Source organism: Oryza brachyantha, chromosome 9 (genome assembly GCF_000231095.2).
Source record: "Oryza brachyantha chromosome 9, ObraRS2, whole genome shotgun sequence".
NCBI lineage: Eukaryota > Viridiplantae > Streptophyta > Magnoliopsida > Poales > Poaceae > Oryza > Oryza brachyantha.
In genome coordinates, this window is record NC_023171.2 from 3,709,382 (window position 1) to 3,734,379 (window position 24,998).

The 24,998-nt window shown below is 39.2% G+C and overlaps 1 protein-coding gene across 2 annotated transcripts; it reads left to right on the top strand.

Moving 5' to 3' along the window:
* Positions 1-3,322: 3,322 nt before the first annotated feature.
* On the top strand, positions 3,323-24,998 carry LOC102708924 (E3 ubiquitin-protein ligase UPL1-like). 2 transcript variants are annotated; one of them, XM_040527388.1, is made up of 16 exons: positions 3,323-3,619; positions 7,486-7,581; positions 7,668-7,874; positions 8,069-15,925; positions 16,013-16,327; positions 16,727-16,925; positions 17,102-17,367; positions 17,446-17,732; positions 18,763-19,870; positions 19,951-20,097; positions 20,182-20,262; positions 20,352-20,577; positions 20,662-20,801; positions 21,755-21,861; positions 21,951-22,114; positions 24,649-24,998. In XM_040527388.1, the coding sequence occupies exons 1-15, from the start codon at positions 3,587-3,589 to the stop codon at positions 22,051-22,053; spliced, it is 11,172 nt and encodes a 3,723-aa protein (XP_040383322.1). In that variant the 5' UTR covers positions 3,323-3,586; the 3' UTR covers positions 22,054-22,114; positions 24,649-24,998. The 2 variants fall into 2 exon arrangements, with proteins under 2 accessions (XP_040383322.1, XP_040383323.1); XM_040527389.1 differs by having other exon boundaries at positions 8,072-15,925.

Consider the following 24,998-nt stretch of genomic DNA (forward strand, 5'->3'; position numbering starts at 1 on the left):
GTTAATCCGGTCCACTTTTTGTCACTATATTTCTCCCCTAAATGGAATGCAGGAGTCTTTAGGTTCATTTGTCCATATAGAAGTTCTAGATTGTTTCTGTTACACTCGACCGGTAATGCTCAAATGAAGCTTTCGTGTTAGCTGGCATAATTTTTAGTGGGCTATATGCATCTCATGATGGGAGGGAGTATGGACATATGAAATGTGCACACAACACACATAATACTGTTCTAGTTTTCATCCAGATACTAGAGTAAGGCCGCCTTCGACAGCCCCCTTAGTTATAACTCGTTTTTCGCGCGTACGCTTTCCGAACGGCTAAACGATGTATTTTTAGCAAAAAGTTTCTATAGAAAAGTTGTTTTAAAAAATCATATTAATCTATTTTATTTTTTTAATAATTAATAATTAATTAATCATGTATTAATCTATTACTATGTTTTCCATGCCAGGGCATAAGTTAACTTACACCCCACCGTCGAACGCGGCCTAACTGGAATCTGGCATAAATTCCATTGATATTTGCTGATAAAACAGTGAAATGCACAAAATGATGTACATCAGGTGCACCAGAGTTCACTCTTTGAAACATTGAGCACCAATAATGGCAACATTATATTTTTCGGTCAACTTGTGCGCAAGATTTGCTATTCCTGCATTCTTCTGGATCGCCACCCGAAACGGCATCATCAGCTAGTAACAGCGAAAACGTGCTGTTTGAAAATTTTCTCGTTTCTCGGATTTTTTTTTTCCTGGGATGTGCGTGCGACGTGTAGTTTTCGACGTGCATGGGAAGGATGGGTGTGTATGTTAATTTAGCGTTTAGTTTTCGAAATGGACAATTAGAAGGAAAAAAATTGGAAGTTTCAACTTTAAAAGTTTCATAAGAGTTATGCCCTGCTACTAACCCCATTAGAGCAAGTTCAATAGTATAGCCAACTACTAGCTTCATAGTCAATCTAATAGTTAATTCATACAATAGTTATACATGGTCCTAATATCATACACATATTTTGTCTTAGAGCCCCTGTGCAGTTGGCTACAAATTAGTAGTCTATCTTCCTTCTCTCTTTTCTATATCTCTTTAAAATATGTTTATAGCTGACTGATAGCCTGCTATTGTACTTGCTCTTAAGATCTTATCGATTGCCGATGTTGTAGGTCGGACTATATGTCCTTAAAATGAGATAATACCATACTTTTGTAGGTCTGTAGATTGATTGTCTATAAATTAGATTGATTGTCTACAAAGCCTCTTTACGGTGCATAATGAATACAATGTATCCGAACAATTTTACGTTAATCAGAGATATAACTTTACATAAAATAAAGACGAAAGATGATCGTAAGAAAAGGAAACACACGCCAAAGAAAAAATGGGTGGGGAGGGAGGGAGGAGGTAGGCAGCCAGGGAGGCGGTGGCTGGTGGCTAGGGCAGCCATGGACTGGGCTTGGCATCAGATAGACCCAGGGCGCACGAAGCACCGCGACCTAGGAACAAGAAAGGGAATGGAAAGAAATGGTCGCCTTCATTTTAATTAATTTCGAACGACTTTTATTCGTTGAGATTTTAATGTGTTTTCTCCGTCACTCCCACCGTAAATCTTATTAATTAATTTTGGAACAACAAATATGACAAAAATACTCGTGATCCTGAGGTCATTTTAATTAAGTAATTTATTTTGTCATAGAGTTAACTCTTGACTTAAGCAATGAACAATTTCTTTATTCTTTTTCTAATTACGATTCAACCTGGGGAAAAACTCGGGATATTACATTGCGCCAAGTGAATATGTACCTAGTTGGGTACCACGTTGTCCTTGAAAGCAATTCGTAATATGTAGGGCCTATCATTCTCTGAAATTGCCTCTTGTCACTAATGCAAGAGACACAAAGTATATGCAACTCGACTTCTCTCCGAAGTGGTTTTTCAAACCCACAAAAGAGATTGAAGGTGGATTCCTAGTGATGTCTACTGTTGTAGTAGATTCAATGAGTAGTTTAAGGAACTAGCTCAAGTTTGTGATTATAAACAATATTTTTTATTTGTTATTGGAGAGAGAGAGAGTCAATAACATAGTATATAAAAATCCATCTCAAACCCTCTAGCAGGGATGAAGGAAGATTATCAAGAGCACAAACTCATAGAGTTCTCAAGCGCTCCAAAAAACTTGCACGGACTTTTCTAGAATTGATCAAGAACATGAGTAGGTTGGTATTCTTCGGTAGGTGTGAACCTATATATTAGCCGATGTTCTTTCTTACTCCCGGGCACACTTAGACATATCGTAGGCACTTAAAATCTCTTGGTCGATCACGAACACGCGATCTCTAATGCATACAAGTGCTTAGATGATGACATAAAATATTGTAATTCGTTGATCATTTAATGTTATATGACTATCCATTGGTACATATTGTTCTCTTCATAGCAAAACTATATTTCTTATACCGGTAGATGTGTAGGGATGAGCAATGACACATGTTCCATAGGATATGCTCAATTTGTGACTAGGAGCATACTATTGTGGAAGAACCAATGTGGTTAGTGCTAGATCTAAGTTTGGTTTTGAGGTTATATTTTCATTTTTAGGCTAGGGAAAAATATGATAGGAGGTATAAAGATAATGAGCCTATCTTCGTCTGTCCTAATTAGAGCATGTAACAATAGTAGCTTAAAGACTAAAAAAGATATGAGAATGAGAGGAGGAATGTGGGAGGGAGGGAAGAGGCACAAAGTTTTCTTTGCTTGATAATGATTCGCAAGTGGATTGACATAGAAGGACATGTCCTTGGTGTCTTGAACGGACAACAATAACATGTTTGATGTAAATTGTAATTGAATGATGGTTATATGTAATGTCTTTTGCTCTAAATGCTTATTCCTGCTAGTTAGACCGTTGACCAGGCTTAACATCATGATTCTCGTTGTTTTCAACTAGAGTGGTCAAAATTTTAAAACTTTGACTATTTGATTTGAAAACACCAGATAACTTAAATCTTAAAAAAATAAATTAAATAAATATTTATTTAATAATATATATTATAGTAGAAATTTTCAGTTAACCATATCTCTATATAAAATAAGATAAATTATCAAACTTTCCGTGGTCAAAGCCACACGTACCAGAGGAGATTTATCAGGTTACACGCTGATGCAGAATACACCTAAAACGTGCGCCGCCGCTTGTATGCGCATCTTATCGCATCATCCACCATCCTTGTAACACTGTAACCGACCTTGGACCCGCGTTACGTAGAACGCGACGCCTAGCAGCGTCCTCCGTCCAACCGTCCTAGCAGCTCTTTCTCTTTCTTTCTTTTTTTTTTCTTCCTCCGCTCCTCCCCTCTTTCTCTCCAAAGAGACCAGGAGAGTCCAGGGCGACACGCGCATCTCCCTGCTGCTTCCCACCCCCCCTCGCTTCCGGTTCCCGATCGCACGCGCATCGATCGATCGAGTGCTCACGTCGCAGCACCCTCCCCAAAACCCTAACCCTAACCCGTCCCCTCCCCCTCCCCCTCCCCCGCCGGAGACTCGCCTCGGGGCCCCCTCGTGGCCGCCTCGCCCGGCGATGCGAATTGCGGGATGAAGCTCAAGCGGCGACGCGCGGTGGAAGTGGTACGTGCCCCTCTCCTCGTCCTCTCTCTCGATTGCCGCGATCTGGGGGGCCCGATCGCCCTGATCGCGGCGGCCGGTTCGGCCCGATTCCCTGGTGGCGGTGTGGGGGGTATGCGGTCGCGTTTTGTGCTTGCGATTCCGGTTGGGGTGGGAGAGGTTTTAGGGGTTGGGGTTGGGCCTGCGTGCGCGCTGGTGGATTCTCGATTCCCAGTGTGTTTGGTGGTGGGGGGATTCGATCATGTGGGCGGTTTCTCTGGCGGGAAGTGTTCCTAGTGCGTGCTGAGAGCTGAGCAGTGAGATGATCGTTTTTTCGCTGTTCTTGATCAGGGATGAGTTGGTTAGGGCCGAGTCTGCCTAATCAACTAGTCTGTTAGATCAAACACAGTTGATTTCAAAGAATCTCATGGCTATGGTTTAGGGAACTAAGAAATTTCGTAGATTATTGACTGCAAAGATGTACTGCAGGGATTCCAATAAGGTCATATGATTCTCTTTAATTAATTTGCTTGTCATTGGCCTCATGGCTATATAGAATGACGAAAAAGATGATATCTAGCAGGGTTTTGTCAGGGAGTAGCGGTCGTACTACATTAAGCTGAACTGATTAGGTTATTTGCATTTTACTTTTTTCATGCAGCAACGTGCCTGTTATAAATTTGGATTAGCATTTCCCTTTTGTTCATGTGAGATGTGCTACATATAAAACTTGCCTTCTCTTATATTTGGAAATGATTTGCTTTTATTCATAGTTGCAGTTGTATGTTTGATGCGTCTAATAGTTATTGTTGCAAGTAGTAGGATTTTGTCTTTGTAAAAACATTAGCAGTCATTGTTTCTGCCTAAGCATTGTCTTTGTAAAAACATTAGCAGTCATTGTTTCTGCCTAAGCATTAAGTCATTGAGTAGTATGATTGGCAGTTGCAAGTAAAACTACTATCTGCTAGATGACCATCAGTGCCTATCTTTGCCCTTTAAAAAGAATGTACTGTATCTACCACCCCACCACCTACTGCTATATATTTTATGGGTTGCTCCTGACATTTTGTAATGTTGCATACCAGTCCTTCTGTATGTTATTATCCTTATTTGGCTTTGTAAAAATCACAATTTTTTAACATGTCAAAGCATAAAATGTTTGAATGGGTGAGTTAATCACACAATTAACACGTGTAAACACTACCAAGTGCTTTTGTAACCAAAAAAGAGCGAATGCCATGTTTGATGTAAAGATCACATTGTTTGAACAACATAAGGAATAGATGATTCATTCTGTCCATTGCAAGTGCACATGCATTAAGAAAGTCTTTGAAAAATATATTTGTTCTTCAGACCACATGATCTTTTAGTTATTAGATACATCTTTTTTCTCGTTTTCAAAAGAAGTGAAAGTTCACTTGAAGTACTTGAATGTTTTAAGTTAAATATTATTTCTGTATACATGAATAATATGTTATTTTTCTACTAAGATTCCAAGAGATATGCCTGTATATTTGTATTCAAGGCCTGAGGTATGCATAATATATTTCCTTAATATGTTCAATAGTATGTCTATGAATGCATTTGATTGAATTTATTAGATGCAGGGTTCCCCTTACCGTTTTTACCGCGAAAACCGCGGTACCGCGCTCCCGCGGATCCCGCAAGGTAACCGCAAAAACCGTAAAAACCGCAACGAATTTGAAAACAAAAAATTTGAATTCAAAACCACGTGGTAAACGTGGTTACCACACGGTTTTGCACGGTTACCGCGCGGTAACCGCGGTGAGTACGTGCTGAAACAGCGCATGAGAATGGTGGAAACCGTGATTTTCCGCGCTGTTTTTATAGCCGAAACCGCGGTTACCGCGAGCAAACCGTGGTTACCGCGAGGAAACCGCGGGTGTTGATGTCAAATGCAAAAAAACATTAAAAAAATCTTAAAAAAATACATGAAAAATAGGAAAATATTTTGTGACTATATTTGTGAGTTGTGACATAGAAAAAATAGGAAAATAGAACATGTTTTAGGGAAAACAAGAAAATTTTCACATGACCTTTTCTAAATTCTTAATATTGCAACATACAAACATACACCGTCGTATGACTCATATCGTCCTTCACCAAATAACTCACACCAATAACAAGTAACAACTTCATTTTGATTGATACATCACAACTATACCTACTACCAATTATTACTAAAGTGCACGTATAATTTTTCTCCATACATATTTTTCATATATCCATCGTTGTATATTTGTATTTTAACATTACGTACCCTAGTGTCCAGTGTAAATTAATAATGACTTAATAACAAAATATTCTTAACCATTTTCCTATAAAATATTATTTGCAATAGGCTATTTTTTAATTTTGTTTCCCGAAATTCTTGTTTATGATTTTTAATTACACCAGAAATACATTTTTTTCATGAATTTCTTTGATAAAACTACATTATATATCAACATATACAACATATATTTTTTTAATTAAATTTTCTCAAATTTTTTAAATTCTCCTCAAATTTAAACTCGGCTACCGCGGCTTACCGATCCCGTTTGGTAACCGCGGTTTTGCGAACCCTGATTAGATGGTTGATTATTTATGTCTGGAACACAATTTACAGAACTTACTCCTCCATCATACAGCTACATAGTACATGACAGTTCTTACCTGATTTGGGATTCCTTTGGTTGGTGCATTTTTTATGATTTATAAAGTCAACAGAAAAATGTTTTGTAAATTTTACATAAATTGCTTAAGAGCCATAACTTTATTCGATGTATGGAAACAACTTGCTTACGTTGTACCTGTTGGTCTTTCACAGTTTTCCCAAACAAATTTTTTTTCCTGCTTTGGAAATAGACAGTCTTTGCAATTACTCATGTTTTTTTGCTGGTTGCTTTGACACCTCCACTGTGACATAGCTTACCAGTGGTACAATGGATTGAAACAACTATTGCTTTGTGATTTACGTATAACCTTGAAAACCTAGATATGGAACTATGGAACTTTCCAGTTTAGTTTTTTGCATGTACCTTTATTTTGCTCCTGAAGATATTGGCATAAAAGAGTTATATTTCACTACCTAAGCTTATGAAATGGTAAACCAGGGCAAACACGGCACCTGTAGACTGGGGATTAGCTAATACCATTGATTGATGTTGTCAAACAGTGTGCAACTGGGAAACAGACATCATTTCTTTCCTAGACCTCTGATATTATAGAATCTGCATCGGTTCTATCAAATTATCAGTATTGTTCATGTTTCAGTTACATATATCATTCACTTCGTCCTGTCCCAGACCACAATACTTAGTGAGAAATACATGTTGACATGTTGGTGCCACATCGACTTCAATATACCACCTACAATTGTTTGAACTAGCATGAAGACAAACTTGCAGTTACAAAGTTAGATGAGAACATGCATGTAATAATAAAGATGATTGCTGGTTTTCGGGTCTTCATTATTTTGTTCTAGTCAGGACTCTAAATACTTTGAACCATGTTTGGGGTGGAAAAAAAATTGTTATGGAGTTTGTAGGAGACACGAGAAAGTACTATATATGACCCACACTTAAAGACACATATTTGATTTGCATATTCACCTTCACTTTTTGGTTGCAATCTGACATACCTATTTTGAGTTCAAATGCAACTTGTTTTCTATACTGTCATGATGATTATATTACTAGAGGATGTATTCTTTTCCTAAATTTATTTTCACTTGGATAGTCACTTTCAATCATTGTCTGATATTGCATGGGAATATAGGATGGTATTGCATGAAGCACCTAATTGCAAACCATCGACTCCTAATCTGATTTAGTTGCTGTTTCCTTTTTGTGTATCGTTTCTCACCCTTGACACTGTTTGATCTGCAGCCTCCGAATATAAAATCTTTCATAGACTGTGTGACTGCCACTCCTCTCGAGAATGTAAAGTTGCCATTGAAGGATTTTGTGTGGGAGTTTGGCAAGGTATGCATATCCTACCAGTTAACCATGTAAATACTTTTTATGAAGAGAATGCTGACTTCTAATATCTTCTCATCAAACGTCTGCAGGGGGACTTTCATCACTGGGTGGATCTTTTTAATCACTTCGATTTATTTTTTGAAACTTATATCAAACCAAGGAAAGATTTACTACTTGAAGATGATTTTCTTGAGATGGACCCTCCATTTCCTAGGGAAGCAGTTCTCCAAATTCTTCGAGTATTGAGATTAATATTGGAGAACTGTACAAATAGACACTTCTATAGTTTGTTTGAGGTGAGTGTTCTGCACCTATTCCATTTCATTTTGTATATATATATATATATATATATATATATATATATATATATATATATATATATATATAATCCATGTCTCAAGTTCCCAATTCAACATAGCCTTGTGGTTTCCTTAGTTTGTCTTGTTATAGTACTGAATTGTGTTAACTTTTCTTATTATACTGGTTACAGCAGCATCTTTCTTCTCTACTAGCATCTACAGATGCAGATATTGTTGAGGCAAGCTTACAGACATTGAAGGCATTTGTAAACAAGTCGGTTGGTAAAAGCTCTATACGTAGTGCATCACTTACTTCGAAGTTATTTGCCTTTTCTCAAGGTTGGGGTGGAAAAGAAGGTGGTCTTGGATTAATAGCTTGTTCTCTACCCAGTGGATGTGATCCGGTTGCTGCTGAGATTGGCTCCACACTCCACTTTGAGTTCTATCGAGGTACTGATAAATCAGACAAGTTCCAATCTGTAGATAATTGTAACAGGTTGGAAATCATACACTTACCAAGCATCAGAAGCTGCAAAGAGAATGATCTTGAAATATTGGATAAGTTGGTCAAGGATTACAATGTGCCACCATCTTTAAGGTTCTCTCTTCTTACAAGATTGAGATTTGCAAGGGCATTTGACTCTTTGACACATCGACACCAATATACCTGTATCCGCCTGTATGCTTTTATCGTTCTTGTGCAGGCAAGCCATGACTCTGAAACCCTAGCATTGTTTTTGAACAATGAACCAGAATTCATTGATGAACTATTATCGTTACTAAGCTATGAAGATGAGATACCAGAGCAAATTAGGATATTGGGGATCCTTTCATTGGTTGCTTTGTGCCATGATCGGTCACATCAACCTACCGTATTATCCTCAGTAACTTCTGGTGGTCATCGTGGTATCCTTCCCAGTCTCATGCAAAAGGCAGTGGATTCCATCATCAATGGTTCAACAAAATGGTCCATAGTATTTGCTGAAGAACTTCTCTCTCTTGTCTCCATGTTGGTATCATCAACTCCAGGTTCTTTAGCTCTTCAAGAAGCTGGCTTTATACCCACTATTTTACCCCTCCTGAAAGATACAAACACAGATCATCTACATCTAGTTAGCACCGCAGTACATGTCATTGAGGGCTTCTTGGATTACCACAACCCGTCTTCTGCATTGTTTAGAAATTTAGGTGGCCTGGATGACACTATTGCACGCTTAAAAATAGAAGTGTCGCTGGTTGAGATTGGTCCAAATAAACCAGAAGAATATCAGTCTATGGATAAAGGTAAAGAAGTTGAAAGTAGTTTGCCTGTGCCAGGTGTGCAACCTCTTCATTCTGATGCGTTAATTTCATATAATCGAAGGAACTTAATGAAAGCCTTACTGCGTACTATATCTCTGGCAACTTATGTGCCTGGTAGCTCTGCCCGTGTTGATGGCTCAGAAGAGAATGTGCTGCCCCCTTGTTTATGCACCATATTTAGGAGAGGCAAGGAGTTTGGTGGTGGGGTGTTCTCACTTGCTGCAACTGTCATGAGTGATCTCATACACAAAGATCCAACTTGCTTTGCTGTCCTTGATGCAGCTGGTTTGCCACAAGCCTTCATTGAAGCCATAATGGGTGGTGTTCTTTATAATTCTGATGCTATCACATGTATACCACAGTGTTTGGATGCACTATGTTTAAACAACAGTGGGCTTCAGTTAGTAAAGGACCGCAATGCTTTAAGATGCTTTGTGAAAATCTTTACTACTAGATCATATCTGAAGGCTCTGGGTGGGGATACAACAGGGGCCTTGTCAAGTGGACTTGATGAATTAATGCGTCATCAATCATCATTACGGTCTTCTGGAGTGGACATGCTTATTGAAATCTTGAACACCATTTCAAAAGTTGGGTGTGGTGGAGATTCTAGTTTCTGTACAGAATCTGATAACTCCATTATGCCACTTCCCATGGAAACTGATGTGCAGGTAGGTACTTCAAGTAATGAAGCTGAAACTTCTGTGGTGGGAAGTTCTGAGAAGATGGTAGATACTTCTCTAGATGCGTCATCATCGTCCATTGAGTCATATCTTCCTGAATGCATATGCAATGTTGGCCGTCTTATTGAAACTGTTCTGCAAAATTCTGACACATGTAGGTTGTTCAGTGAGAAAAAGGGCATCGAAGCTGTTCTTCAGCTGTTCAAATTGCCATTAATGCCTATATCTGTTTCAGTTGGGCAGAGTATTTCAGTTGCTTTTAAAAACTTCTCATCTCAGCATTCGGTTTCTCTGGCTAGAGCAGTTTGCTCATTCTGTAGAGATCATCTTAAGCTGACTAATGAACTGTTGGGTTCAGTTTCTGGAACCAAGTTGATTAATAGTGATCCTGCGAAACAATCACCTCTCCTGAAAGCACTTTCTACTCTTGAAGGGCTCTTGTCTCTTTGTAATTTTCTTCTGAAGGGAAATGCCTTTATGGTCTCGGAACTGGCTTTTGCTGATGCTGAGATATTGAAGGAACTAGGTAAGGTTTATACTGAAGTCACATGGCAGATATCTTTAATCAATGATTCCAAAGTGGAGAAGCAAGATGTGGAACAAGATGATGTGCCTAGAGATGCTTCAGTCTCAAATCTATCTGAAAGGGACAGTGATGATGACACAAATACAGCACCAGTTGCAAGACATATGAATCCGGTTTCAGTAAGAACATCTTCTGTATCACCATGGACTATGGAACAAGATTTTATATCAGCAGTGCGATCTGCTGCCAGCATGCACCGCCATGGTCGGCACACGCTATCAAGGATACGTGGGCGCCTAAGTGGCGTGATAGATGCAGCACATGCTGACATAGACAGTCCTTTTTCTCCAGCAGAAAGTTCACAAAGTCATGATGCTGTAAAAAAGAGTCCTGATGTTGTTGTTTCTGAACTCCTGACTAAGCTTGGACAAATGATGCGTTCCTTCCTTTCTACCCTTGTCAAAGGATTACCAGCTCGCCGTCGGGCTGACTCAAGTCTGACTCCAGCCTCTCGGAGTCTTGTGACTGCTCTTGCACAACTTTTTCTTACTGCTCTTGGTTACTCTGGACATTCTACTGCTGGCTTTGAGATGTCATTATCTGTGAAATGCCGATACCTTGGGAAAGTTGTGGAAGACATGGCAGCACTTACCTTTGACATCAGGCGTCGATTGTGCAATTCTGCAATAGTTAATAGTTTCTATGTGAATGGAACATTCAAGGAGCTTCTAACTACTTTCGAAGCTACCAGTCAGTTACTTTGGACACTTCCTTTCTCAGTTCCAACTACTGGGTCGGATCAAGCTTCCTCTAACAGCGTGAAGGTGTCACACAATTCATGGCTGCTGGATACATTACAGAGTTATTGTAGAGTGCTGGAATATTATGTGAACTCTTCATATTTACTGTCTCCTTCTCATAATCAGCTGCTTGTTCAGCCTATGGTCACCGAACTATCCATCAATCTGTTCCCTGTGCCCTCAGAGCCTGAATCATTTGTTCGTATGTTGCAATCTCAAGTTCTTGAAGCAGTCCTTCCTGTTTGGAATCATACAATGTTCCCTGAGTGTTGCCCATCTCTTATCACCTCCTTAGTCTCCATTGTAAGCCATATATGCTCTGGTGTTGGGGCTCTAAAACAAAGCCGTGTAAGTGTTGGAGCTGCAAACCAACGTCTTACTAGCCCCCCTCTTGATGAGTCTTCTATTGCTACAATTGTTGAGATGGGATTTTCGCGAGCTAGGGCAGAAGAAGCCCTGAGAAGTGTCAGAACTAACAGTGTTGAAATGGCAACAGATTGGTTGTTCAGCCATCCAGAAGAATTTGTTCAAGAAGATGTCCAACTTGCACAAGCTTTAGCATTGTCACTTGGAAACAGCACTGAAACATCCAAGGAGGATGGCAGCAATAAGAATGACCCAAGTGTCGTGGAAGATAAAGGTGTCCTCCTGCTTCCTTTGGATGACATTCTTGCTGTAACAACAAAGCTACTCTCTTCTAGTAATAGCATGGCTTTTGCATTGACTGATCTTCTAGTGACACTGTGCAACCAGAATAAGGGTGAAGACCGTCAGCGGGTTATCTTATACCTTTTTGAGCAACTTAAACGTTTTCCATCGGATTCTTCATTTGATGCAGGTGCATTATATTCTTTTGCCCGTTTGCTGGCCTTACTTGTGAGTGAAGACAGTAGCATACGTGAAATTTGTGCAGAAAATGGTGTGGTCCCTACTGTTCTTGGTATATTGGAAAACCTTAAATCAAGGACAGAGAAATCAGATCAAACTTGGAATTCTATCAGTGCTTTGTTGCTTATATTGGACAACATGATACAGTATACTCCGACACTTGATATAGACATGCCAGAAGGGACTTCTAAATTTTCTTCTGATGCATCAAGTGCTGAATGCAAGGTAAATCCTTCACAGTTTGCTGAGAAGAAAACTGAAACTGTTCATTCAGCGAAATACCCAGATGTGAATGTGTTTGAAAAAATCTTGGGAAGATCTATTGGCTATTTGACTGATCAGGAGAGCCAAAAGATACTAACGTTGTGCTGTGAATTCATCAAGCAGCATGTGCCAGCAATTGTTATGCAAGCTGTTCTGCAACTCTCTGCCCGTTTGACGAAAACACATACCCTTGCTGCCCAATTCTCTGAAAACGGCAGCCTTGCATCTCTCTTGAGTGTTCCAAGGACTTGCATCTTTCATGGATATGAGACTTTGGCATCTGCTATCGTTCGTCACCTCATTGAGGACCCTCAGACTCTGCAGAGCGCCATGGAACTGGAAATTCGACAGTCATTAAGTACCCGTGGCAGTCATACTGCACGCTCATTTCTGACAAATATGTCACCACTAATATCTAGAGATCCTGTGATCTTCATGAAGGCTGTAACTTCAGTTTGCCAATTAGATTGCTCAGGAGGTAGAATGAGTGTAGCTTTGTTGAAGGAGAAGGAAAAGGAGAAAGATAAGGAGAAACAGAAAGTTTCATCGACTGAAAGCGGTGCACTGTGTAACGAGCCTGTTCGGGTGACTTCTGATATTAAGACGATTGAGACAGTAAACAGATGTTCACGAAACCAGAAAAAGGTATCGACTAGTCTTTCCCAAGTTATCGATCAGCTTCTGGAGATCATTATGAGCTACCCATCCTCAAAGAAAGAACTGGGGTCTGACAGTTATTTTATGTCGTCTCCTATGGATGTTGATGAGCCAAATACCAAAGGGAAGTCAAAAGTTAATGATGGACAAAATCTTGATGGTGATACCCTTTCTGAGAAGTCATCCTTGCTGTCGAAATTGGCATTTGTGCTTAAGCTGATGAGTGAAATACTACTCATGTACGTGCATGCAGTTGGGATAATACTTAAACGTGATATAGAGTTATCACAGTTACGAGGTGGTGATCAAGTACCTGGACACAGTGGGTTACTGTATCATTTATTTCATTTGTTATCTTCTGACAGATCTGCTGATGTATCGGATAATTGGATGGGCAAGTTATCTGAAAGAGCATCTTGGTTCTTGGTAGCTTTGTGCTGCAGATCTACTGAAGGCCGTAGAAGGGTAATTTCTGAAATTGTGAAAGCATTTAGTTATTTCATAAATTCAGCAAGCAGCACCTCTAGAGGATCTTTGACACCTGACAAAAAAGTTTTAGCTTTCTCTGAGCTGATCAATTCAATATTGTCCCGAAATAGTCAGAACAACTTGCCTGTCCTTGGTTGCTCACCTGATATTGCAAAATCTATGATAGATGGTGGAATGGTGCAGTCCCTTTCTGATTTGCTCAAAGTAATTGACCTGGACCACCCAGATGCTCCAAAAGTTGTCAACCTTATTCTGAAGGCTTTGGATAGCCTCACAAGGACTGCAAATGCAAGTGATCAAGTCCAAAAGTCAGATCGATATGCTAAGAACAAGCTAACTGGGTCACATGAACAAGCCCATGAGGCTAATGAAAACCGTGAACAAGGTACTAGTATTGGACATGGTGCTATCGATACGGTCCAACCAACAAGGCAGCAAGTCCAGGAATTATCGCATAATGATGGGAACAATGCTGGCCAAGATCAGCCTATCGAGCAGACCAGAATAGATTTGGTTGAGAATACTGCTGGTAACTCTTCAACGGGTGGCGTCGAGTTCATGCGAGAGGAAGCTACTGAAGGTAACTTGATGACTAATACTACTGATGCGGGTTTGGCTTTCTCAGCTCAGCATCAAGCTGATGATGAAATGGTCGAGGAGGAGGATGATCTAGGTGAGGACGGTGAGGATGAAGATGAGGATGAGGATGAGGATGAGGAGGAAATAGCAGAAGAGGGAGCTGGTTTGATGTCAATAGCTGACACAGATATTGATGACCAGGAGAATACTGCCATGGGTGATGACTACAATGATGATATGATGGATGAAGAAGATGATGATTTTCTTGAGAACCGTGTTATAGAAGTGAGATGGAGGGAAACTTTAACTGGAATGAATCGTCATCTGAGAGTTTCCAGGGGTCGTGGAGAGGCTAGTGGTTTTATAGACATATCTGCTGAGGCATTCCATGGTGTTGGGACTGATGATATGTTTAATTTACATCGTCCATTTGGTCTTGAGCGCCGCCGCCAAAGTGGAAGCAGGTCTTTTATTGATCGATCAAGGTCTGATGGAAATGCTTTCCAGCATCCTTTTCTCTCTAGACCAGCACAAACTAGAGATGCAATTGGTTCAGTATGGCCATCTAGTGGAACACCCTCAAGAGATTTGCACACATTTTCTATTGGGACTGCAGATATTCCCTTTTACATGTTAGATGCTGGGTTGCCAGCTGAAACTGCTGCTCCAGTTTTTGGTGAGCGTGTTGTAAGTACTGCCCCCCCACCTTTGATTGATTTCTCACTTGGTATGGAATCTCTCCGAATTAGGCGGGGCCCTGGAGATAATCTATGGACTGATGATGGTCAACCTCAGGCAGGTAATCATGCAGCTGCTATTGCCCAGGCCTTGGAGCATTATTTTATTACAGAGTTGAATGTAGCTACTTTTTTAAATCATGCATCCGAACACATTGGCAATGATGCGCCTCGGATGCAACCTGAACAAACTAGCAATGATGTAAATGAAGAGTTACCATCAGAACCTGTGACCACCGATTCCCCTGCTTTATTACCTACTAGTAGCCCTCAACAATTTGAGGGAACAACCAACCAAGAAACAAACCTAGCAAATGGTGATGTCTTTCCTAGGAATGAACTTCTACATCAACAGTCATTTGATATTGCAAATGTTCATGCTGAAGAAGAGATGCATCAAGCAGCTGATGACATGAATGTTATACCTCAGAGTAATGAGATGTATACTGCTGACAGACAGCTTGGTGCTCATCCTGATAGGGACTCACTGTCTGGTAATCTACAAAGTTATGACCATGTTATGCAGGATGAGGTAGAAATACCTCAAAGTGCACAGATTAGTAATGATCTTAGGGAAGTACCATCTGATCTGGAGTCAAATTGTCATGCTCTTCTCACTTCCTCAGGTACGGTTCCTGAGCTAAGCGATGCTCATGTTGATTCTGCCACAGTGAATACAGATGTTGACATGAACAGCGTTGATATTTCTGATAACCAAGTAGAGAACTCAGCTCCTGGTTCAGATGGCAATGTTCTTTCAGTTAGGCTAGAAGAGGATGGAGCTCCTCAAGAGGCTATTCAACCTGATCAACTGAATGCTAACAATGAGGCTTCCAGTACCAATGAAATTGATCCAACATTTCTTGAAGCATTGCCTGAGGATCTCCGTGCAGAAGTCCTTGCTTCTCAACAGAATCGTGCTGCACCAACTGCTTCCTATACTCCACCAGCTGCAGAAGAAATAGATCCTGAATTTTTGGCTGCTCTTCCCCCAGAAATACAAGCCGAGGTTTTGGCTCAGCAGCGAGCACAGCGGATTGTTCATTCCCAACCCATTGGACAGCCAGTTGACATGGATAATGCTTCGATTATAGCAACTTTCCCTCCTGATCTACGTGAAGAGGTATGGCTTACTCAATTACTCAATTTTATGTTTCTACACTGGTTTGTTGTATTTAAATTATAATATTGACCTATTGTACTTCACTAGGTGCTCTTGACCTCGTCTGAGGCAGTTTTGTCCGCCTTGCCTTCTGCTTTACTTGCTGAAGCTCAAATGCTTCGTGACAGAGAATTGAGTCGTTACCGTGCTAGGGGAAGCCTTTTTGGAGGAAGTTATAGGCTGGGAGCAAGGAGGCTACCAGCAGACAATCATACTGTTATGGACAGGGGTGTGGGTGTGACTGTTGGTAGACGGGTTATTTCTACTGTATTGGGAAGCGCTAAGAGTAAAGATGTGGAAGGGAACCCACTTTTGGATTCAAATGCTCTAAGAGCACTTATTCGTCTTCTACAGCTAGCTCCGGTAATTTCATTGTGCTCATATTTGGTCTCAGTTTTCTTTTAACTGGTCTTCCTCTTTTTCTTTACCGCTCTGACATTTCTTGCCTTATTATCTTGTGTAGTTTTGCAAATGTAGGACTGCATGCTTAAATCTATATGTTTATTTTATTGCAAATTTGCTGGATTCTCCTTTATAGAGAAAAGGTAGCAACATCTACCGTTGCAAATTTGCTGGATTCTCCTTTATAGAAAAAACGTAGCAAGTTTAATTTCCACCCTATATTCCCGCTGCAATGCACAGGGTATCCACTAGTTATATTTAGAATATTCCCCTTATTTCTCCGTTGGATTTTGGTGCATTCTCTGCATCAGCTTGTTGCATTTGCAGTTGTTCTGTTTTAACTTTGGTCTCTTTTTGCAGCCACTCAGCAAAGGCCTCCTTCAAAGGCTTATGTTCAATCTTTGCGCACACAGTTTTACACGTGTTACATTGATTGGCCATTTACTCAACATTATTAAACCTGAAGCCGAGGGGCTTAATAGATGGGACCGCATGACTACATATAGGTTACATGGATGTCAGTGGAACATTGTTTATGCACAACCACAATCTGCAAATGGTAACCTTTTTTCTCTATGAATGCTGCAATTTTGATTTGTTGGATATTGTTTACTGAATTTTTCTTGATTCTTCCTATAACATGTTGTTTTATCTTTCTCCTTTTTGGGTTCTTTGGTATCTTATTTGACAGAGCTACCGCTTTTGTAATAGTATGCTTGTGCTACTCCTGTACAGGTCTACCTCCTCTGGTGACCAAGCGGCTTCTTGAAGTGCTTACATATCTTGCTTCAAACCACCCTTCTGTTGCGGGTCTCTTGGTCTACTTCGACCCTTCAACAAATTCAAACTGTATGATACTTAAGCATGTTAAAGAAACATCGCAAGAAGGTTTACAGTCGGATATGACGCAAACACCATCTGAGGGTTATACCCCTATCCTGTTATTTCTTAAGCTTCTAAACAAACCATTGTTTCTGCGGAGTCGAGTATATCTTGAGCAGGTATTTCTTTTAATCTGTTATACGTGTCGGAGTTCTTAGACCTTTTCCTCGATCCCTAATTTTGTTATTTTCCTACAGCTGATGTGTTTGCTTGAAGTGGTGGTCAACAACGCTGCTTCCAATGTCGATTATCTGCCTCATTCAGGGCAAATGGTTAACACTGCTGGTGATGAAAATGGGGCACCCATTGATACACATGGAGAACCATCTACTCTGGAGCAAGTTCCTATCGAAGAAAACAGTCAAAGTAAAGATGTTGTGGTGCCAGCATCAGGTCCCAAACAATCTGTTAATGTGCATGACATTCTTACTCAGCTTCCAGACTCGGAATTACACAACTTGTGCAACATTCTTGCACTTGAGGGGTTAGTGTTTCACACTCTGATGTTTCACACTCTGATGTTTGCCAGCATCAGGTCCCAAACAATCTGTTAATGTTAGAAAAATTGATGGTTTCCCTTTCATATTAGAGATTGTTTCTGTTGTCTGCTAAGTGCTAACACATGCTTTGATTTCTTTTGTGTGAAAGTTATTTTCCAAGGGCAATGTGGGAAAATAAATGATATTTTCTTCTGGATGGAAATTTGGGAAGAAGTGGGTTCTGTATAGGCGTATAAAACCTGGGCATGCTGAAATTGCTGAGTATTATTGTACTGTACATGTATATATATCTTGCCACTACGAAGAACTGAATTCCTAATAATTGATCTTAGATACTGGTTACAAATAAAAAAATGATTCACTATAGGAAATTGTTTTGTTCTGGTTTCTTGGACTCAGGGTTCCTTTTAATGACATAGGATGGAACTTTCTCCCTGAAAGGTTGATGTTTTTTACTCTGTTTCTTCTGCAAAATATAATAGAGTGGCATCATTGGATGAGATATAGGTGGTTTGTTGGCGCATATACTAGCACTGATTAATCTGTATGTTGCCATACACAATATGGACAGTTAATTGAGAGAGAATTTGTTCAAAGGTTTGTTACTAGGTCATGTATGTAGGGCCACTTTTCCTGGTTTTGAGCACTTCATTTTGTTGCATGTGGAATCATAGTATTTATTGCCCAAACACATTTGTTGGATGACAGCATGGCACTATCCACAATCCTGATCTTGACGTATTCTTCCTGAACTAAACAGTGATCCTGCAATATTAGGTCTAACATTTATAATGCTTGTACTGTATATTACAAGAATTTATGTTCTTGGAATTAGTTATACCTTGTCATTCTTGAATATAAATATAAAAGGTACCTTTATGTCTACATTTTTTTTCTTATTGCTGTTTTGCTGGGAGTCTCTTTGAATTAACAGCATTTTGAATAACTTTTATCTTTCTATTTCTCTAGATTACAAACTTACATTTTTTTTATTTGATGATGAAATGAAACCAGTCTTCCAGATAAAGTGTATAGACTTGCTGCAGAGGTGGTAAAAAAATTGGCTAGTGTGGTGGTATCCCACCGGAAATTTTTCTCAATGGAGCTAGCCAGTGCTGCTCAGAGCTTAAGTTCTTCGGCAGTAGAGGAGCTTGTAACATTGAAGAACACACAGATGCTTGGGCTCAATTCTTGTTCTATGGCTGGAGCTGCAATCCTGCGGGTTCTACAAGTCCTATCTACATTGACCTCAGATAGGTGCAGTACTAGCCAAGATCAGTCTGTGGGACAAGAAGAACAATCTATTTTATGGGATTTGAACATAGCACTTGAGCCTTTGTGGCAAGAACTTAGTGATTGTATAAGCACTATGGAGGCAAAACTTGTTCATAACTCGACGTTCAATTCACATGCTCCTTTGGTGGATGCAATAGAAGTTGGTGCCTCATCCTCTACTACATCACCACCTCTTCCGCCAGGCACACAACGTCTGTTGCCATTTATAGAGTCCTTCTTTGTTCTATGTGAGAAGCTTCAAACAAGCCAAGCAGTTGTGCCATCTGATTCCAATGTGACTGCTACAGAAGTGAAAGAACTCGCTGGGAGTTCATCGCCTTCATCATTAAAGACTGGTGGAATATGCAATATTAGTTTTGTGAGGGTGGCAGAAAAGCATCGACGCCTCCTCAATGTGTTCATTCGACAGAATCCTAGTTTGCTGGAAAAGTCACTTTCTATGATGTTGAAAGTACCAAGGCTGATAGATTTTGACAACAAGCGTGCTTACTTTAGAGCATGCATTAGGCAGCAACATGATCAGCATCTTTCAGCTCCTTTGCGGATTAGTGTTCGTCGGGCATATGTTTTGGAGGATTCATACAATCAATTGAGATTACGTCGTAGCCAGGATCTTAAGGGCCGCTTAACTGTACAATTCCAAGGAGAGGAGGGGATTGATGCTGGTGGACTAACTAGGGAGTGGTACCAGCTTCTGTCTAGAGTTATTTTTGACAAAGGAGCCTTGCTCTTCACCACTGTTGGGAACAATGCAACTTTCCAGCCTAACCCCAACTCTGTTTATCAGACAGAGCACCTTTCCTATTTCAAGTTTGTTGGCCGAGTGGTAAGATTTCTTGTATATCCTTTTGAACTATATACATTTATATTTGTTTTTGAGACCATGTTATTTGGTATTTTTGTCAGGTTGCCAAAGCCTTATTTGATGGCCAATTATTGGATGTCCACTTTACCCGTTCATTTTACAAACACATCCTTGGTGTTAAAGTGACTTATCATGATATAGAGGCTGTTGATCCTGATTACTACAAAAATTTGAAGTGGATGCTAGAGGTTTGGTTTCACTATCCATTATTGTGTGAATTAGTCAGGTGCATTTGTGTGCAGTTCCAGAATTGATAGTATATCTTTTGACAGAACGATGTAAGTGATATTCCTGATCTGACATTCAGCATGGACCCTGATGAAGAAAAACATATTCTCTATGAGAAAAATGAGGTAGTGAGATGGGTTTCTGTTATTTGCTCAAACCTTGCCTTCTTGCATGTTGACATGTCTCATGTGTATTTAATGAATTTGTCACTCAGGTTACTGATTTTGAGCTCAAACCTGGTGGGAGAAACATCAGGGTGACTGAAGAAACAAAGCATGAGTATGTCGATCTTGTGGCTGAACATATATTGACCACAGCAATTCGTCCTCAAATTAATGCCTTCCTCGAAGGCTTCACAGAATTAGTTCCAAGAGAGCTTATTTCTCTATTTCATGATAAAGAACTTGAACTCTTGATCAGTGGACTTCCTGAAATTGACTGTGAGTCTTTCTTCATCTTAGCTGAAAATCTTAATGGTTATTTGTTTCCTTCGTCATCTTATTAATATTATTATTGTTTGTCAGTTGATGACCTGAAAGCAAATGCGGAGTATATTGGGTATTCGCTGGTATCTCCAGTCATCCAGTGGTTCTGGGAAGTAGTTAATGGTTTCAGCAAGGAGGACATGGCCAGATTTCTACAATTTGTGACAGGAACATCAAAAGTAATAAACAATTCATTTAACATTTGGTTTTGTTTATTTGTTAAATCTATTTCGTTTGAAGACATCCATATGAGGTTTTTTTTTCCAAAGTTATAAATTTGTTGCATGTGAAATATTCGGTACAATTTTGTACCTCATATTTTTGTTCACTTCTATATTTTCACCACATATAGTTGTTTGCTGTTCTGTTAAAACTAGTTTCAGTTTTGGAAAAAGTCTTAAACTTGAACTTTTTCTGTTCATTTACATCACGGACTAAGAAATATACCGCTCTACAGCTTTAAACTCTTAACTTAAACTTTCTCCATGGTACATACCAGTCCTGAAAGATTTCACTTTATGTTGTTGTGGCAGTGATTTTGACTTTTGAACAGTCGTTGCTTTTGTGGCATCATAATTAGAGGCCTCCATTCCTCTCTCTTCCTACTTCAGTATCCTCTAAATATTTTGTTAGGTGTAAAAACTACCACCACACTAGTGAGAGCAAGGTGGTGTTGAGGCTTGGGAATTTATTGTATACCTTGCATTTTTGGCAGTTAACTTGTCTTTTTTTAGAGAAAGGTATTTCTTACCCGGCCTCTATATCCAACGAATATATGCAGCCTTTTATATTAGGAACTTAGCCCCTCAAATAAACCAATCTGAAATTTGCTGCTGTGGAGATTTGAACTCAGGACCTTACTCTCAGATGACTGCAACTACTAGTTTGCATGTTCTCTAGTTTATCATTTTGTTGTCCTGTGCACATTTATTAAAACTAGTGACTAGGCATTTGAAAATTTGAAGTTCAGACTATTTTGTTTACTGCCAGTTTTCTTTGTTATATTTTTATAATAAGATACTGATGAACTTGATGGGTTTCCTTCATGTGAATTAGAATGCAAATTGACTGCATAATGCTAAATGCTGGCAAAATGTAAGATTCCTTGTGTGATTTAAAGATGCTGTTGCAGGTACCATTAGAGGGTTTCAAAGCTCTACAAGGTATTTCTGGGCCTCAGAGATTCCAGATTCACAAGGCTTATGGAGCTCCGGAGAGGCTTCCATCTGCCCACACTTGGTATTATTAATTTTTTTTCCATCACTGTCCAATTATCATTATTAACTTTATGCGGTTTCAGTAATGCTGGTTTCATACATAACATGCAGCTTTAACCAACTAGACTTACCAGAATATTCCTCAAAGGAACAGCTAGAGGAGCGTTTACTTCTTGCCATTCATGAGGCAAGTGAAGGATTTGGTTTTGGCTGACATGTTGAACCAGCGCATTGTGTACACAATGGGTCATTGGTTTTCTGTTTGCCATGTACAGGTACGAGTGTCCTATAAGCTGGTAATCCTATTCAATGACTGTATTGGCATATACAAGTTTATGTGTTTTATTTTGTAAACTCTCCATAGTGATATGAGTTATGTGACAATCTGAGTTTATCTTGCTTCCTTCACCGCTCTTGAAAGAAAGTAGAAGCCTAGACGTATACATGTGTTTGACATCTGGTATACCTATTACTACCTTCGTCTTGAAATATAAGCATTTCTAGATTGTTTAACAAGGATTAAGGTTGAGAATAGAAGACTATAATGCCCCTTGATAAATAGGGTTGACAAATAGGAATGAGTGAGGGTGAGAGGGTATGTGAGGATAAAATAGAAAGAATTTTGAATAAGAAGTGTTGATGGTACAAGTTGTATTGTGTGAATAGTGTCAGAAATACTTATATTTTGGTACAAGATTCAAACCCTAGAAATACTTAACATTTTGGAATGAAGGGAGTAGTTTATCTTCCATGTGTTTGTCAGTAATGCTGGTATTATTATACATACAACAGATTTTTGTCAACAGAAGTATACATACATGTGTTTGTCATATGTGGCTTGTGTAGGTCTAACTAGATTTTTGAGCTCTATCCCACTCTGCCTACTATTAGAATATTTCTTAGCCCAGCTGTTGTGGCATGTGCATATATATATATATATATATGTGGAAGTTTTTAAAATAATTTGCTTTATATTCCTTTTTATTGATAAGCTACAGTGACATCAATGAATTTAGCTTTGGATGTTGGTATCTGATAGGTGGTGCTACCATTATCTAAACAGACAAGATGCTACTAAGCCTCGTTGTTTCGCAGAAATTAAGAATAAGCGAAACAACTTATTAAAGATTAAAAAATAATGTGGGTAGAACTTTTATATACATTGTGTTCATAGTGATATAGTGATCTAAAAGTAAAGCCTGAAAAATAAACTATGATGATAAAACCTCAAAATCAACTCCAAATTCAAGTTTTAAAATTCAAATTGTTGCTTACAAGCATAAGCAAAAGCAAAAAGATGGCGGTGGGCCTAGCTGATTTTGGCAAAATGCTGATTTTGTTCAAGCTACATTGGTTGTGCATAAATTTGTATGTTTTCAGAAAATTGTTGTATATTCTTTTTTCTACCCAAGTAATAGATATGAACGGGTGTAGCTTTGGATGTTTGTATTTTGCTAGGTTGCTGTTACTATCATCTAGACAAACAAGATAGTGGTAAAATAAATTGCAATCTAGGTTCCTGAGGCTGAACCTCCCAGAAGTTCCATTCCCTGAACGTCTAAATTACTCTGTTATTGTTGTTGGTCAAGTAGACATAGCTGACTGAATTTGGTACATGGACAACAGATTCGTTTAAGATGGTATTCAAACTCCTTACTCCTGCAAGTGTAGTCTTACCTTCTCTAGGAAACCTTAATCATATTCCCACCATGCATATTCCTAATCGCTGGCATTGTCATGTTCAGCCGGAACCAAGTAATCATTGTTTTGCTGCCATCTTCATTGAGAACCACGTACCCTATCCAAAGCAGCAGCAACTATGTGAATCCAGAAGTCAGTTAGACCGTTGAAACTTAGGTTCATGTATTAGGTATTTGTAATGCTAATTTAAGTTTTTTAGTGAAATAACACTTCTAGCATCTGAAATAATTAATTTTGTTCAGCACACTAAAACCCCAAGTTCTGTTAATGGTTGCCATATGTGTTGCCAAACACAAATACACAATGCATGTCAGATCAGTCGCAAACTAAGGTTGCATTGAGCATGGCTTTATCCTTCTGTTTGAACTGTCCTATTTGAATTGAGCCACGATTTGAGTGTTTGATAGATCTATGCTTCGCTTATTACACTGTACATACTAAATTGCTCCAACGTGCAACATTTTAGAAAAGAAAAGTTGCCTTTATTTTTGCTCTTCTTTAAAGTATATGGTAAACATAAAAAGAAAAAGGACTGGAATGATTACTCTACTTAGGATGTATTTTATTAGAAACTTTACTGTTGCTACTGTTTACAAGTTAGAAGGGGATTATTATAATCCAATAATTCCACTTAAGTATCTCGATAATATTAATTGAAGAATTTGATGAATGATTACTGAATATTCCAGTTGGAAATGGTTCACGATAGCTTATTTGAAACAACTGTAACTTTATTTAGTAGCAGGTCCTAATTTGTTTTACAAAAGAGTAGTCAACATATACATGATGATGTGGGCACCATGGTTAATCATTTAGGTACATAAAGCCTTTCTTTTCTAAGATTTTGCTTCGCTACCATAGTAACACAGTACATTTGATTAGTTAGAACTCCTTCAGTCTCTAGAGTCTAGACCTAGAGTTATGCCTCTTGTATATCCATGTTACATTCCATGTGATTGAGCTGGATCTTTAGGTGAAATTATAAGATTTTGTGTAACTAGCTTTCAATCTATGTGCAATTGTGCATTGCTTGGGAAGATTATGCATGGCGATTTCCATTATCTCCGTACATGTGCTGATTTCTGATGTGCTATACTGCTGGATGCAGATTTTGGCGGCAAAATTGAGACCATGTTCACCAGATGCTGCTACACATTGCACAGACCAGGCTAAAGAAGTGCGTCAGAATCCAAAAAAAGTTTTGGAGTAACTGATCGGGATGTCAGGCGGGTATAGGTGGGAGCTCTGACGACAACAGTGGTGATAGATCCTTGTTTCCATTTGCCTTGTGGTCAAAGGGCGGAGTGTAAATTCATTGAATGCTTTATCCCAACCATTGCTTTCCTTGCTGCTTGGATCCTCAGATTATGGAGCCAAGGCAGTTTGCAAATAAATAAGCATAGTTTCTGGTTACATGCGATCGTTTGATTGTCTGCAAAATGTCATCATGTTCTGCTA

Coding starts and splice junctions, on each gene's coding strand:
- LOC102708924 (XM_040527388.1), top strand. CDS start 3,587: ATGAAGCTCAAGCGGCGACGCGCGGTGGAAGTG. Junction 16,328..16,726: donor GTCTTCTACAGCTAGCTCCG/GTAATTTCATTG, acceptor CTCTTTTTGCAG/CCACTCAGCAAAGGCCTCCT. Junction 20,802..21,754: donor TTGTGACAGGAACATCAAAA/GTAATAAACAAT, acceptor ATGCTGTTGCAG/GTACCATTAGAGGGTTTCAA.